The sequence below is a fragment of the Taeniopygia guttata genome, chromosome 3 (genome assembly GCF_048771995.1).
Source record: "Taeniopygia guttata chromosome 3, bTaeGut7.mat, whole genome shotgun sequence".
NCBI classification, from domain to species: Eukaryota; Metazoa; Chordata; class Aves; order Passeriformes; family Estrildidae; genus Taeniopygia; species Taeniopygia guttata.
This window is the reverse complement of record NC_133027.1, coordinates 1,886,566-1,901,914: the sequence shown is the minus strand read 5'-3', so window position 1 is coordinate 1,901,914 and position 15,349 is coordinate 1,886,566. Positions and strand designations below refer to the sequence as shown.

The following is a 15,349-nucleotide window of genomic DNA, read 5'->3' as shown; positions in this document are numbered from 1 at the left end:
TTTTTCCCCATTTTGGGCTAAAATCTTGGAATTTTTTTCCCATTTTGTGATATTTGAGATAAAACCTTGGCTTTTTTCCTGTTTCTTTACCATTTTCGTCATGTTGGAAATCAAACCTTGTGTTTCCTTCTTGTTTCTCCCTCGTTTCGGCGATAGTTGGTCTAAAAATCTCAGATTTTCTTCCCGTTCTTTTCCCATTTTTGGGATAGTTGAGTTAAAACCTTGGAATTTTTTCCCATTTTGTGATATTTGGGATAAAACCTTGGAATTTTTTCCTGTTTACGTCCCTGGATGTGTTTTTCTTCGTGGTGACCTGCGAGGGCCGGATCGCGTTCGTGTCGGAGAACGTCACTGGATATTTGGGCTAAAACCTTGGAATTTCTTCCCGTTTTTTCCCCATTTTCAGGATATTTGGCCTAAAATCTCAGGAATTTTTCCTAGTTTTGGTATATTTGGGATAAAATCTCTGGAATTTTTCCCTGTTCCAGGCCCTGGATGGGTTTTTCATTTTGGTGAACTGTAAGGGCCAGATCACGTTCGTGACGGAGAACATCACCGGATATTTGGGCTAAAACCTGGGAATTTTTTCCCATTTTTGTGACAGTTGGAAAAAAACCTTGGAATTTTTCCTGGTTTTTGAGATATCTGAGATAAAACCTTGGAATTCTTTCCCATTTTAGGATATTTGAGATCAAACCTTGTGTTTCCTTCTTCTTTTGAGTATAAATTGGTCTAAAAATCTCGCAATTTCTTCCCATTTCGACCTAAAATCTCGGAATTTTTTCCCGTTTTTTCCCCGTTTTGGGGTAAAATCTTGGATTTTTTTCCCATTTTTTCCCCTTTTCCAGGCACTGGACGGCTTTTTCTTTGTGGTGAACCGGGAGTGTCGGTTCACGTTCGTGTCGGAGAACGTCATTGGGTATTTGGGCTAAAACCTTGGAATTTCTTCCTGGTTTTTCCCATTTTTGAGCTATTTGGGAGAAAATCTTGGAATTCTTTCCCATTTTGGGATATTTGAGATAAAAACTTGGCTTTTTTCCTGTTTCTTTCCCAGTTTCGTCATATTGGAAATCAAACCTTGTGTTTCTTGGTTTTCCCTCGTTTCGGTGATAGTCGGGCTAAAAATCTCGTATTTTCTTCCCGTTTCGACCTAAAACCTTGGAATTTTTTCCCGTTTTTTCCCTTTTTGCAGGCGCTGGACGAATTTTTCTTCCCATTTTGGCCTAAATTCTTGGAATTTTTTCCCGTTTTTTCCCTTCTCCAGGCGCTGGATGGGTTTTTCTTCCTGATGAACCGCGAGGGCTGGATCACGTTCATGTCGGAGAACGTCACCGGATATTTGGGCTAAACCCTTTTAATTTCTTCCCGTTTTTTTCCCCATTTTGGGCTAAAATCTTGGAATTCTTTCCCGTTTTGAGATATTTGGGACAAAACCTTGGAATTTTTTCCTGTTTGTGTCTCTGGACTGGTTTTTCTTTGTGGTGAACCGTAAGGGTTGGATCATGTTTGTGTGGGAGAACGTCACCGGATATTTGGGCTAAAATCTTGGAATTTTTTCCCGTTTTTTCCCCGTTTTGGGCTAAAACCTCGGAATTTTTTCCCTTTTTTTCCCGTTTTGCAGGCACTGGATGGTTTTTTCTTTGTGGTGAACCGGGAGGGCCGGATCGCGTTCGTGTCGGAGAACGTCACCGGATATTTGGGCTAAAACTTTGGAATTTCTTCCTGTTTTTTCCCATTTTCAGGATATTTGGCCTAAAATCTCAGGAATTTTTCCTAATTTTGGTATATTTGGGATAAAATCTCTGGAATTTTTCCCTGTTCCAGGCCCTGGATGGGTTTTTCATTTTGGTGAACTGTAAGGGCCGGATCGCGTTCGTGTCGGAGAACGTCACCGGATATTTGGGCTAAAACCTGGGAATTTCTTCCCGTTTTTTACCCATTTTGGGCTAAAATCTTGGAATTTTCTCTGGTTTTTGGGATATTTGAGATAAAAACTTGACTTTTTTTTCTTTTTTCTTTCCCATTTTCGTCCTATCAGAAATCAAACCTTGTGTTTCCTTCTTTTCGGAATAAGTTGGTCTAAAAATCTCGTATTTTCTTCCCATTTTTTCCCGTTTCGGCCTAAAACCTTGGAATTTTTTCCCGTTTTGGGCTAAAATCTTGGAATTTTTTCCCATTTTGGGATATTTGAGATAAAACCTTGGCTTTTTTCCTGTTTCTTTCCCATTTTCATCATATTGGAAATCAAACCTTGTGTTTCTTGGTTTTCCCTCATTTTGGCGATAGTTGGGCTAAAAATCTCGGATTTTCTTCCCGTTCTTTTCCAATTTTTGGGATAGTTGAGTTAAAACCTTGGAATTTTTTCCCATTTTGAGATATTTGGGACAAAACCTTGGAATTTTATCCTGTTTTCATTCCTGGATATGTTTTCCTTCCTGGTGAACCGTAAGGGCCGGATCGCGTTCGTATCGGAGACCGTCACCGGATATTTGGGCTAAAACCTGGGAATTTTTTCCCATTTCTGTGATATTTGGAAAAAAAACTTGGAATTTTTCCTCGTTTTTGAGATATTTGAGATAAAACCTTGGAATTCTTTCCCATTTTAGGATATTTGAGATCAAACCTTGTGTTTCCTTCTTCTTTTGAGTATAAATTGGTCTAAAAATCTCGTATTTTCTTCCCATTTCGACCTAAAATCTCGTAATTTTTCCCGTTTTTCCCCGTTTTGGGCTAAAATCTCGGAATTTTTTCCCTTTTTGCAGGCGCTGGACGGCTTTTTTTTCGTGGTGAACCGGGAGGGGCGGTTCGCGTTCGTGTCGGAGAACGTCACCGGATAGTTGGGCTAAAACCTTGGAATTTCTTCCCCTTTTTTTCCCCATTTTGGGCTAAAATCTTGGAATTTTTTCCCATTTTGGGATATTTGAGATAAAACCTTGGGTTTCGTGACATTGGAGATCAAACCTTGTGTTTCTTGTTTTTCCCTCGTTCCGGCTATAGTCGGTCTAAAAATCTCATATTTTCTTCCCGTTTCGACCTAAAACCTTGGAATTTTTTCCCATTTTTTCCCCGTTTTGGCCTAAGATCTTGGAATTTTTTCCCGTTTTTTCCCATTTTGCAGGCGCTGGATGGTTTTTTCTTTGTGGTGAACCGGGAGGGGCGGTTCACGTTCGTGTCGGAGAACGTCACTGGGTATTTGGGCTAAAACCTGGGAATTTCTTCCTGTTTTTTTCCCATTTTCAGGATATTTGGGCTAAAATCTCAGGAATTTTTCCCATTTTGGGATATTTGGGATAAAATCTCTGGAATTTTTCCCTGTTCCAAGCCCTGGACAGGTTTTTCATTGTGGTGAACCACAAGGGCCGGATCGCGTTTGTTTTGGAGAACGTTACGGGATAGTTGGGCTAAAATGTTGGAATTCTTTGTCATTTTGGGAATATTTGAGATAAAACCTTGGAATTCTTCCCCATTTCTGTGATATTTGGGCTAAAACCTTGGAATTCTTTTCCATTTTCGTGAGATTTGAGATAAAACCTTGGAATTTCTTCCAGTTTTGGGGGATATTTGGGCTAAAGTCTTGGAATTCTTTCCAAATTTCATGGTAGTTGATATAAAACCTTGGAATTCTTTCCCATTTTTGGGATATTTGGGATAAAACCTTGGAATTTCTTCCTGTTTGCGTCCCTGGACGGATTTTTCTTCGTGGGGAACCGCGAGGCCCGGATTGCGTTCGTATCAGAGAACGTCACCGGATATTTGGGCTAAAACCTGGGAATTTTTTCCCATTTTTGTGATATTTGAGATAAAACCTTGGAATTTTTTCTGGTTTTTGAGATATCTGAGATAAAACCTTGGAATTCTTTCCCATTTTAGGATATTTGAGATCAAACCTTGTGTTTCCTTCTTCTTTTGAGTATAAATTGGTCTAAAAATCTCGCAATTTCTTCCCATTTCGACCTAAAATCTCGGAGTTTTTTCCCATTTTTTCCCGTTCTGACCTAAAATCATGGAATTTTTTCCCGTTTTTTTCCCGTTTTTCCTGGCGCTGGACGGCTTTTTCTTCGTGGTGAACCGCGAGGGCCGGTTCATGTTCGTGTCGGAGAACGTCACCGGATATTTGGGCTAAACCCTTGGAATTTCTTCCCGTTTTTTTCCCCATTTTAGGCTAAAATCTCGGAATTCTTTCCCATTTTGTGATATTTGAGATAAAACAGATAAAACCTTGGCTTTTTTGCCGTTTCTTTCCCAGTTTCATCATATTAGAAATCAAACCTTGTGTTTCCTTCTTATTTCAGCGATAAGTTGGTCTAAAAATCTCGTATTTTCTTCCCGTTTCGGCCTAAAACCTTGGAATTTTTCCCCGTTTCGGCCTAAAATCTCATAATTTTTTCCCGTTTTTTCCCTTTTCCAGGCGCTGGACGGCTTTTTCTTCGTGGTGAACCGTGAGGGGCGGTTCGCGTTCGTGTCGGAGAACGTGACGGATATTTGGGCTAACCCTTGGAATTTCTTCCCGTTTTTTCCCCGTTTTCAGGATATTTGGGAGAAAATCTTGGAATTTTTCCTAATTTTGGGATTACTGAGATAAAACCTCGGCTTTTTTCCTGTTTCTTTCCCAGTTTCATCATATTAGAAATCAAACCTTGTGTTTCCATCTTGTTTTGGCGATAAGTCGGTCTAAAAATCTCATATTTTCATCCCGTTTCGACCTAAAATCTCGGAATTTTTTCCCGTTTTTTCCCGTTTTGACCTAAAACCTCTGAATTTTTTCCCGTTTTTCCCTTTTTCCAGGCTCTGGACGGCTTTTTCTTCGTGGTGAACCGGGAGGGGCGGATCGTGTTCGTGTCGGAGAACGTGCGGGGGTACCTGGGCTACGGGCAGGAGGAGCTGATGAACTCCAGCGTGTACAGCGTGCTGCACGTCGGCGACCACGCCCAGTTCGTGCGCAGCCTCCTGCCCAAGGCCCTGGGTACGCCAAAATTCGGATTTTCGGGCGTTTTTTGGGGTTTTGGGGGGGTGTTTTAGGGTTTTTAGATTGGTTTTATTAGTGGTTTTGGTTTGGTTTTATCGGTGGTTTTGGTTTTGGTTTTATTGGGGTTTTTTGGTTTTAGTTTCGTTTATGTTTTCATGTTTTATTTTTATTTTTATGGTTAGTTTTAGTTTTCTTTTAGTTTTTTATTTTTATTTTTATTGCTATTTTTCGTTTCGCTTTTTTATGTTTCATTTTTTATTTTTATTTTCATTTTTATTGCTATTTTTATTTTCTTTTTTATTTTCATTTTGATTATTATTGCTATATTTAGTTTCTTTTTTTATTTTCATTTTTCTTTTTATTGCTATTTTTAGTTTCATTTTTTATTTTTATTTTCGTTTTGATTGCTGTTTGTAGTTAATTTTCTTTATTTTCATTTTTTAATTTTCATTTTTATTGTTAGTTTTAGTTTTTTTCATTTTTTTAATTTTCATTTTAGCTGCTTTTTTCAGTTTCAGTTCTTTATTTTAATTTTTTATTTTAATTTTCATTTTTAGTTTTCTTCCTTTTTTATTTTTATTTTCGTTTATATTGCTCTTTTTAGTTTCTTTTCTATTTTCATTTTTTTATTTTAATTTTTTGTTTTCATTTTAGTTTTGATTGCTATTTTTAGTTTTCTTTCATTTTTATGGTTATTTTTAATTTTCTTTATTTTTTATTTTTATATTTAATTTCATTTTCTTTATTTTCATTTTTTCATTTTTGTTTTTTATTGTTAATTTTAGTTTTTTTCTTTTTTTTACATTTAATTTTAATTGCTATTTTCAGTTTCATTTTTTATTTTCATTTTTAGTTTTTTTGGTATTTTTAGTTTTCTTTCATTTTTTTATTTTCATTTTAATTGCTTTTTTTAGTTTCATTTTCTTTATTTTCATTTTTATTCTTAGTTTTAGTTTTCTTTTGTTTTTATTTTTATTTTCATTTTTGTTGCTATTTTTAGTTTCTATTTTCATTTTCATTTTTTTAATTTTAATTTTTTATTTTCATTTTCCTTTTTATAGGTATTTTTAGTTTCCGTTTCATTTTCATTTTTTATTTTAATTTTCGTTTTTATTGCTATTTTTAGTTTCATTTTAATTTTAATGTTTTATTTTCAGTTTTGTTTTTATTGTTGTTTCTGGTATGGTTTTATTGTTATTTTTAGTTCCATTTTCATTTTTTATTTTCATTTTCATTTTAATTGTTTTTGGTATTGGTTTTATGGTATTTTTAGTTATAGATCTAGATTCATTTTAATTTTTAATCTTTAACTTTCATTTTTATTTCTATTGTTGATTTTGGTTTGGTTTTATTCTTAGTTTTAGTTTTAATTTCAATTTCATGTTTTATTTTAATTTTGGTATCTGTTGTTATTTTTGGGTTTTTTAATGGTATTTTTAGTTTTACTTTCATTTTTATTTTATTTTCATTTTTGTTGTTATTTTTGGTTTTGCTTTTATTGTTATTTTTAGTTTTAGTTTCAGTTTCAGTTTTTATTTTTATTTTCGTTTTTAGTTGTTATTTTTGGTTTTGTTTTGTTCTTTTTTTTTTTCATTTTCCTTTTGTTAGTTTTAGTTTTAGTTTCAGTTCTGATTTTCGTTTTTATTTTAATTTTTGATTTTTTTGTTATTTTTGGTTCTAGTTTCATTTCCATTTTTTATTTTCATTTTTATTGTTCTTGGTTAGGTTTTTATTGTTATTTTTAGTTTTAGTTTAATTTTCATTTTTTATTTTCATTTTTTATTTGCATTTTTAGTTTTAGTTTCATTTTCATTTTAATTGTTTTTCTTAGTTTTATTTTCATTTTTCATTTTAATTTTCATTTTTATTATATTTTGTTTTAGTTTTGTTATTTTCAGTTTTAGTTCATTTTCATTGTAATTTTTGTTTTTATTTTCTATTTCATTTTTATTTTTGTTTCTGTACTTTTTGTTTTATTTTTATATTTGTTTTTTGTTTTTATGTTTATTTTTATATTGTTTAATCACATTTTATTTTTTTGTTTTATTTCATGTGTTACTTTATGTTGGATTTATGTTTATTTTATATTTATGTTCGTGTTTATTTTTATTTTTACTTCTATTCATATTTTTATTTTTATTTCCATCTTCAGCATTCATTTTATAATTATTTTTATTCCAATTCCATTTTTATTTTTATTTCTGTATTTATATTCATATTTATTTTAGTGGCCGCTCGGGGATTTTTGGGAATTCCACAATTCCATTATTTGGGATCACTCCCATGTCCCTAATTCCAGTTTTTTATCCCGTTTTTCCCAGTGCCGGATGCCGGTGCAGAACCCAAAATCCCGGGGATTTTTGGGAATTTCACGTCCCTAATTCCCATTTTTTTCCCATTTTTCCCAACGATCCCCTTCCAGTGCCGGATGCTGGTGCGGAACCCCAAATCCCGGGGATTTTTGGGAATTCCATGTCCCTAATTCCCATTTTTTCCCATGTTTTTCCCAATGAGCCCCTTCCAGTGCCGGATGCTGGTGCGGAATCCAAAATCCCGGGGATTTTTGGGAATTTCACATCCCAAATTCCCATTTTTTTCCCATTTTTCCCAACGATCCCCTTCCAGTGCCGGATGCCGGTGTGAAACCCAAAATCCCGGGGATTTTTGGGAATTCCACGTCCCTAATTCCCATTTTTCCCATTTTTCCCAACGATCCCATTCCATTGCCGGATGCCGGTGTGAAACCCAAAATCCTGGGGATTTTTGGGAATTCCTTGTCCCTAATTCCCATTTTTTCCCATTTTTCCCAGTGACACCTTCCAGTGCCGGATGCTGGTGTGAAACCCCAAATCCCGGGGATTTTTTGGGAATTCCGTGCTCCTAATTCCCATTTTTATCCCATTTTTCCCAACGATCTCTTTCCAGTACCGGATGCTGGTGTGAAACCCAAATCCCGGGGATTTTTGGGAATTTCACGTCCCTAATTCCCATTTTTCCATGTTTTTCCCAACGATCCCCTTCCAGTGCCGGATGCTGGTGCGGAACCCCAAATCCCGGGGATTTTTGGGAATTCCATGTCCCTAATTCCCATTTTTTCCCATGTTTTTCCCAATGAGCCCCTTCCAGTGCCGGATGCTGGTGCGGAATCCAAAATCCCGGGGATTTTTGGGAATTTCACGTCCCAAATTCCCATTTTTTTCCCATTTTTCCCAACGATCCCATTCCATTGCCGGATGCCGGTGTGAAACCCAAAATCCTGGGGATTTTTGGGAATTCCTTGTCCCTAATTCCCATTTTTTCCCATTTTTCCCAGTGACACCTTCCAGTGCCGGATGCTGGTGTGAAACCCCAAATCCCGGGGATTTTTTGGGAATTCCGTGCTCCTAATTCCCATTTTTATACCATTTTTCCCAACGATCCCCTTCCAGTACCGGATGCTGGTGTGAAACCCAAATCCCGGGGATTTTTGGGAATTTTGCGTCCTGAATTCCCATTTTTTTTTCCATTTTTCCCAATGATCCCCTTCCAGTGCCGGATGCTGGTGGGGAACCCCAAATCCCGGGGATTTTTGGGAATTCCACGTCCCTAATTCCCATTTTTTCCCATTTTTCCCAACAATCCCCCTCCAGCGCCGGATGCTGGTGTGAAACCCAAAATCCCGGGGATTTTTGGGAATTTCACGTCCCTAATTCCCATTTTTTCCCCATTTTTCCCAACGATCCCCTTCCAGTGCCGGATGCTGGTGCAGAACCCCAAATCCCGGGGATTTTTGGGAATTTCACGTCCCTAATTCCCATTTTTTTCCCATTTTTTCCCATTTTTTCCCATTTTTCCCAACAATCCCCTTCCAGTGCCGGATGCTGGTGGGGAATCCAAAATCCCGGGGATTTTTGGGAATTCCATGTCCCTAATTCCATTTTTTTCCCATTTTTCCCAACGATGCCCTTCCAGTGCCGGATGCTGCTGGGAAACCCAAAATCCCGGGGATTTTTGGGAATTTCACGTCCCTAATTCCCATTTTTCCCAACGATCTCCTTCCAGTGCCGGATGCCGGTGCGGAACCCAAAATCCCGGGGATTTTTGGGAATTCCACGTCCCACATTCCCGTTTTTTTCCCATTTTTCCCAGCGATCCCCTTCCAGTGCCAGATACTGGTGCGGAACCCAAAATCCCGGGGATTTTTGGGAATTTCTCGTCCCTAATTCCCATTTTTTCCCATTTTTTCAAACGATCCCCTTCCAGTGCCGGATGCTGGTGCGGAACCCCAAAATCCCGGGGATTTTTGGGAATTTCACATCCCTAATTCCCATTTTTTCCCATTTTTCCCAACGATCCCCTTCCAGTGCCAGATGCCGGTGTGGAACCCAAATCCCGGGGAGTTTTGGGAATTTCACGTCCCTAATTCCCATTTTTTTCCCATTTTTTTCCCAACGATCCTCTTCCAGTGCCGGATGCTGGTGCGGAATCCAAATCCCGGGGATTTTTGGGAATTCCATGTCCCTAATTCCAATTTTTTCCCAACGATCCCCTTCCAGTGCTGGATGCCGATGCGGAACCCCAAATCCCGGGGATTTTTGGGAATTTCACATCCCTAATTCCCATTTTTTCCCCATTTTTCCCAACGATCTCCTTCCAGTGCCGGATGCTGGTGCGGAACCCCAATCCCGGGGATTTTTGGGAATTTCACGTCCCTAATTCCCATTTTTTCCCAACGATCCCCTTCCAGTGCCGGATGCTGGTGTGAAACCCAAAATCCCAGGGATTTTTGGGAATTCCATGTACCTAATTCCCATTTTTTCCCAACGATCCCCTTCCAGTGCCAGATGCCGGTGCGGAACCCAAAATCCCGGGGATTTTTGGGAATTCCAAGATCTGGGATCACTCCCACGTCCCTAATTCCCATTTTTCTCCCATTTTTCATGTTTTTCCCAGTGAACGGGGTGCCGTGGCCGCAGGAGCCAGCGCGGCGCGGCAGCCGCACCTTCCAGTGCCGGATGCTGGTGCGGAACCCCAAATCCCGGGGATTTTTGGGAATTCCACGTCCCTAATTCCCATTTTTCCATGTTTTCCCAGTGAACGGGGTGCCGTGGCCGCAGGAGCCGGCGCGGCGCGGCAGCCGCACCTTCCAGTGCCGGATGCTGGTGCGGGCGCCGGAGGAGGCGGGCGCGGAGCCGGCGGAGCCGCGGCAGCGCTACGAGGCCATGCAGTGCTTCGCCGTCAGCCAACCACGCGCCTTCCAGGAGGAGGGAGAGGGTGCGGCACCGGCGCCGGGATCGGGATCGGGGTCGGGATCGGGGTTGGATGGATGAGAATTGGGATTTGGACTTGGATTTGAATTTGGATTTGGATTTGGATTTGGATTTGGATTTTGGGTTGGGGTTGGAGTTGCATGGAAGAGAATTTGGCTTGAATTGGGATTGGGATTGGAGTTGGAGTTGGGGTTGGGATGGGATTGGGGTTGGGGTTGGATGGAAGAGAATTTGGGTTGGGATTGGGGTTAGGATTGGAGTTGGGGTTGCGATTGGGATCGGATTTGGGGTTGGATGGATGAGAATTTGGCTTGAATTGGGATTGGGATTGGGATTGGAGTTGGGGTTGGGATTGGGATTGGATGGAAGAGTATTTGGCTTGAATTGGAATTTGGATGGGGGTTGGGATGGGGTTGGGATTGGGGTTGGGGTTGGATGGAAGAGAATTTGGATTTGGATTTGCATTTGGATTTGGATTTGGGGTTGGGGTTGGGGTTGGATGGAAGAGAATTTAGATTTTGATTTGGATTTGGAGTTGGGGTTGGGGTTGGAGTTCAATGGAAGATAATTTGGGTTGGGATTGGGAATAGAATTGGAGTTGGGGTTGGGTTTGGGGTTGGGGTTGGGATTGGGGTTGGGATGGGGTTGGGGTTGGGGTTGGGGGTTGGGATGGGGTTGGAATTGGGGTTGGATGGAAGAGAATTTGGGTTGGGATCGGGGTGGGATCGGGGTTGGGATCGGGGTTGGATGGATGAGAATTGGGATGGGGGTTGGGATTGGAGTTGGGATTGGGATTGGATGGAAGAGAATTTGTCTTGGGATTGGGATTGGGATTGGGATGGGGGTTGGGATCGGGATTGGGATTGGAGTTGGGGTTGGGATTGGGATTGGTGTTGGGGTTGAGGTTGGAGTTGCATGGAAGAGAATTTCTCTTGGGATTGGGATTGGGATTGGGATTGGGATTGGGATCAGGTTTGGGGTTGGATGGAAGAGAATTCGTCTTGGGATTGGGATTGGCATTGGAATTGGGATTGGGGTTGGGATTGGGATTGCGATCAGGATTGGGTTTGGGATTGGATGGAAGAGAATTTGTCTTGAATTGGGATTGGGATGGGGGTTGGGATGGGGTTGGGGTTTGAGTTGGATGGGAGAGAATTTCGGTTGGGATTGAGGTTGGCATTGGAGTTGGGGTTGGGATTGGGGTTGGGGTTTGAGTTGGATGGGAGAGAATTTGGGTTGGGATTGGGGTTGGGATTGGAGTTGAGATTGGAGTTGGGGTTGGGATTGGGGTTGGGGTTGGATGGAAGAAAATTTAGATTTGGATTTGGATTTGGAGTTGGGGTTGGGGTTGGGGTTTGAGTTGGATGGATGAGAATTTGGGTTGGGATTGGGATTGGGATTGGAGTTGGGTTTGGGATTCAGATTGGGATTGGAGTTGGAATTGGGATTGGGATTGGGATTGGGATTGGGAGGAAGGTTGGGATGGGGTTGGGGTTGGAGTTGGATGGAAGAAAATATGGCTTGAATTGGGATTGGGATTGGAGTTGGAGTTGGGATTGGGATTGGGGTTGGGATTGGAGTTGGGGTTGGGATTGGGGTTGGGATTGGGGTTGGATGGATGAGAATTGGGAATGGAATTGGGATTGGGATTGGGATTGGGATTGGGATTGGGATTGGGATGCAGGATTGGGATTGGGGTTTGGATTGGGATTGAGGTTTGGATTGGGATTGGGATGGGATTAGGATGGGAATGCAGTGCAGGATTGGGATGGGATGGAATTAGGATTGGGATGGGATAAAATGCAAGATTAGGAGGGGATTGGGATGGGATTGGGATTGGGATGGGAATACAAGATTGGGATTGTGATTGGGATGGGATGGGAATGCAGGATTGGGATTGGACAGGATGGGATGGGGTTTGGGAATGCAGTGCAGGATTGGGATGGGATAGGATGGGATTGGGATTGGGATGGGATAAGGTGCAGGATTAGGAAGGGATTGGGATTGGGATTGGGACTGGGATTGGGATCAGAGCCGGGTCCCTGTCGCTCTCCCACTCCGAGTCCCCTTTTCCCTGTCCCATCCATCTTTTCCCACCACATTCCCGGGATGAATCCCCCAATTCCCACCCAGAAGGGCCCAATCCCGATGTTTTAGGCCCAAATCCCAACAATCCCCGCTCCAACCCGGAATTCCGTTACCCCAACTCCGCCACATCCCGGAACCCTCCCCAGTTAACCCCGCCAAGCTTTTCCCAGGGAATTTCGGGGAATTTCAGGGAATTAAATCCAGGAGCGAGATTGGAACGGGAAGCCGGGACGGTTCCGGCATTCCCGGTGTTTTTCCCGGTGTTTTTCCCAGATTTCCAGTCCTGCCTGATCTGCATCGCCCGGAGGCTGCCGCGCCCGACCCCGGCCCCGGCCCCGGCCGAGTCCTTCGTCACCAAGCAGGACACCACAGGTACATCCCAAACATTCCCGGGAATTCCTTCCCTTTCCATCCCAAATTCCACAAAAATCCCTCTTGGGATGGATCCTGAGTGTCCTGGATCCCGGAATCCCGGGATGGTTTGGGATGGGATCCCTGGAGCTTCAATCCCATCCCATTCCAACCCCACGGGGTTTTCCAGCTTTTCCTTGGAAATTCCCGGAGATTCTCTGGGAATTCCAGCCCAGCTAGGAATTCCTTCCCAAATTCCTCCCATTTTCCATGGAATTCCCTCCATTCCCAGCCTGGATTGGATCCATCCCCATCCTGACTCCTCTCCGGGAAGGAATTTCAGGATTTTTCTGTGGAATCTCAGGGATCTCCCTTCCCTTTCCCACCCCCAAATTCCATCAAAATCCCTCAGGATGGATCCTGAGTGTCCTGAATCCCAAAATCCCGGAATGGTTTGGGATGGGATCCATGGAGCTTCAATCCCATTCCATTCCGACCCCAAATTCCAGGGTGCTCTGACCTTTCCTTGGACACTCCCGGGAATTCCTTGGGAATTCCAGCCCGGCTGGGAATTCCTTCCCAAATTCCTCCCCTTTTTCCAGGGAATTTTCTCCATTCCCAGCTCTCCCAGCCTGGATTGGATCCATCCCCATCCTGACTCTTTTCTGGAAAGGAATTTTAGGAATTCCCATGGAATCTTTGGGATCTCCCTTCCCTTTCCCATCCCCAAATCCCACAAAAATCCCTCGGGATGGATCCTGAGTGTCCTGGATCCCAGAATCCCGGAATGGTTTGGCTTGGGATTCCTGGAGCTTCAATCCCATCCCATTCCATTCCAATCCCAAATTCCAGGTGGATCCAACCTTTCCTTGGACACTCCCAGGAATTCCTTGGGAATTCCAGCCCGGCTGGGAATTCCTTCCCAAATTCCTTCCCAAATTCCTCCCATTTTCCATGGAATTTTCTCCATTCCCAGCCTGGCATTGGATCCATCCCCATCCTCACTCTTTTCTGGGAAGGAATTTTTGGAATTTCCTGGGAATCTTTGGGATCTCATTTCCCTTTCCCATCTCTAAATTCCATAAAAATCCCTCTTGGGATGGATCCTGGGTGTCCTGGATCCCGGAATCCCGGAATGGTTTGGGATGGGATCCCCGGAGCTTCAATCCCATCCCATTCCAACCCCAAATTCCAGGTGGATCCAACCTTTCCTTGGACATTCCCAGGGATTCCTTGGGAGTTCCAGCCCGGCTGGAAATTCCTTCCCAAATCCCAAATTCCTTCCCAAATTCCTTCCCTTTTTCCAGGGAATTTTCTCCATTCCCAGCTCTCCCAGCCTGGATTGGATCCATCCCCATTCTGACTCTTTTCTGGGAAGGAATTTTAGGAATTCCCATGGAATCTTTGGGATCACCCTTCCCTTTCCCACCCCCAAATCCCACAAAAACCCCTTTTGGCGCCGGATTTTGACCCACCCTCCATCCGAGAACCCCGGAACGCTTTGGGATAAAACTCAGGAGACCACTCCCAACTTCCCGAAAGAATTCCCATTTTTTTTCCTGCCTTTTCCCAGGAAAAATCATCTCCATCGACACCAGCTCGCTGCGCGCCGCGGGCCGGACGGGCTGGGAGGATCTGGTGCGGAAATGCATCTACGCCTTCTTCCAGCCCCAGGGCCGCGAGCCCTCCTACGCCAAGCAGCTCTTCCAGGAAGGTACCGCTCCCTTTTCCCCGCGGGAATCTCATCCCGGAAAAATTTGGGACAAAAAATTTAAAAAATCCCCGAATTTGGGGCGTTTTTATCGCGCCCGAGGCGGGTTGGGAAGCGCAGGACAAAATGGCGGCGCGGTTTTGGCGGGATTTGGGTTTTTTAGGTTTTTTAATTTTTTGGGGGTTTTTTTTGGAGGTGGTGAGGGGAGGATTTTTGGTTTTTGGGGTGGCGGTGAGGTTTTGGGGATTTTGAGGGATTTTAGTGGGGTTTTTCCATGGTTTTTCTTGGAATTCAGAGGTTTTATCCCCTCAGGGCGGTGGCGAGCACCTCGCCAGCTTCAGGCTGAGCGAAGGTTCCAGGCTGGTCCTGCTGGGAATTTTTGGGGTTGATTTCCATTGGATTGGGGATTTTGGGATTTTCTCAGGATTTTTTCAGGATTTGCTCAAGATTTTTCCAGGATTTTCCTGGAATTCCAGGTTTTTCCACTCAGTGAAAATCCCGACGTTGCCTTGAGCCCCTCACTGGGTTCACGCTGAGGGAAGGTTCCAGGCTGGTCCTCCCTGGGTCCTGCTGGGAATTTTTGGGATTCATTTCCTTTGGATTGGGGGTTTTGGGATTTTCTCAGGATTTTTTCAGGACTTGCTCAGGATTTTTCCAGGATTTTCCTGGAATTCCAGGTTTTTCCACTCAGTGAAAATCCCCGGCATTGCCTTGAGGCCCTCACTGGGTTCATGCTGAGCGAAGGTTCCAGGCTGGTCCTCCCTGGGTCCTGCTGGGAATTTTTGGTGTTGATTTCCTCTGGATTGGGTTTTTTGGGATTTTCTCAGGATTTTTTCAGGATTTGATTAGGATTTTCCCAGGATTTTCCTGGAATTCCAGGTTTTTCCTCAGTGATGACCCCATCTCCACCCACAGCCCCTCATCCCCTTCACGCTGAGTGACGGCTTCGCCCTGATCCTCCCTGGGTCCTGTTGGGAATTTTTG

General features: G+C 42.8%; 1 protein-coding gene across 2 annotated transcripts in view; it reads left to right on the top strand.

The window, feature by feature from the left end:
• NCOA1 (nuclear receptor coactivator 1) overlaps positions 1-15,349 on the top strand; it is an 86,351-nt gene that overhangs the window by 23,129 nt on the left and 47,873 nt on the right. For both annotated transcript variants that reach the window (XM_041714960.2, XM_072926243.1), the window contains exons 6-9: positions 4,786-4,963; positions 10,040-10,219; positions 12,577-12,675; positions 14,228-14,368. In XM_041714960.2, coding sequence (XP_041570894.2) covers positions 4,786-4,963; positions 10,040-10,219; positions 12,577-12,675; positions 14,228-14,368 — 598 coding nt within the window. The remainder of the gene's footprint in view (positions 1-4,785; positions 4,964-10,039; positions 10,220-12,576; positions 12,676-14,227; positions 14,369-15,349) is intronic.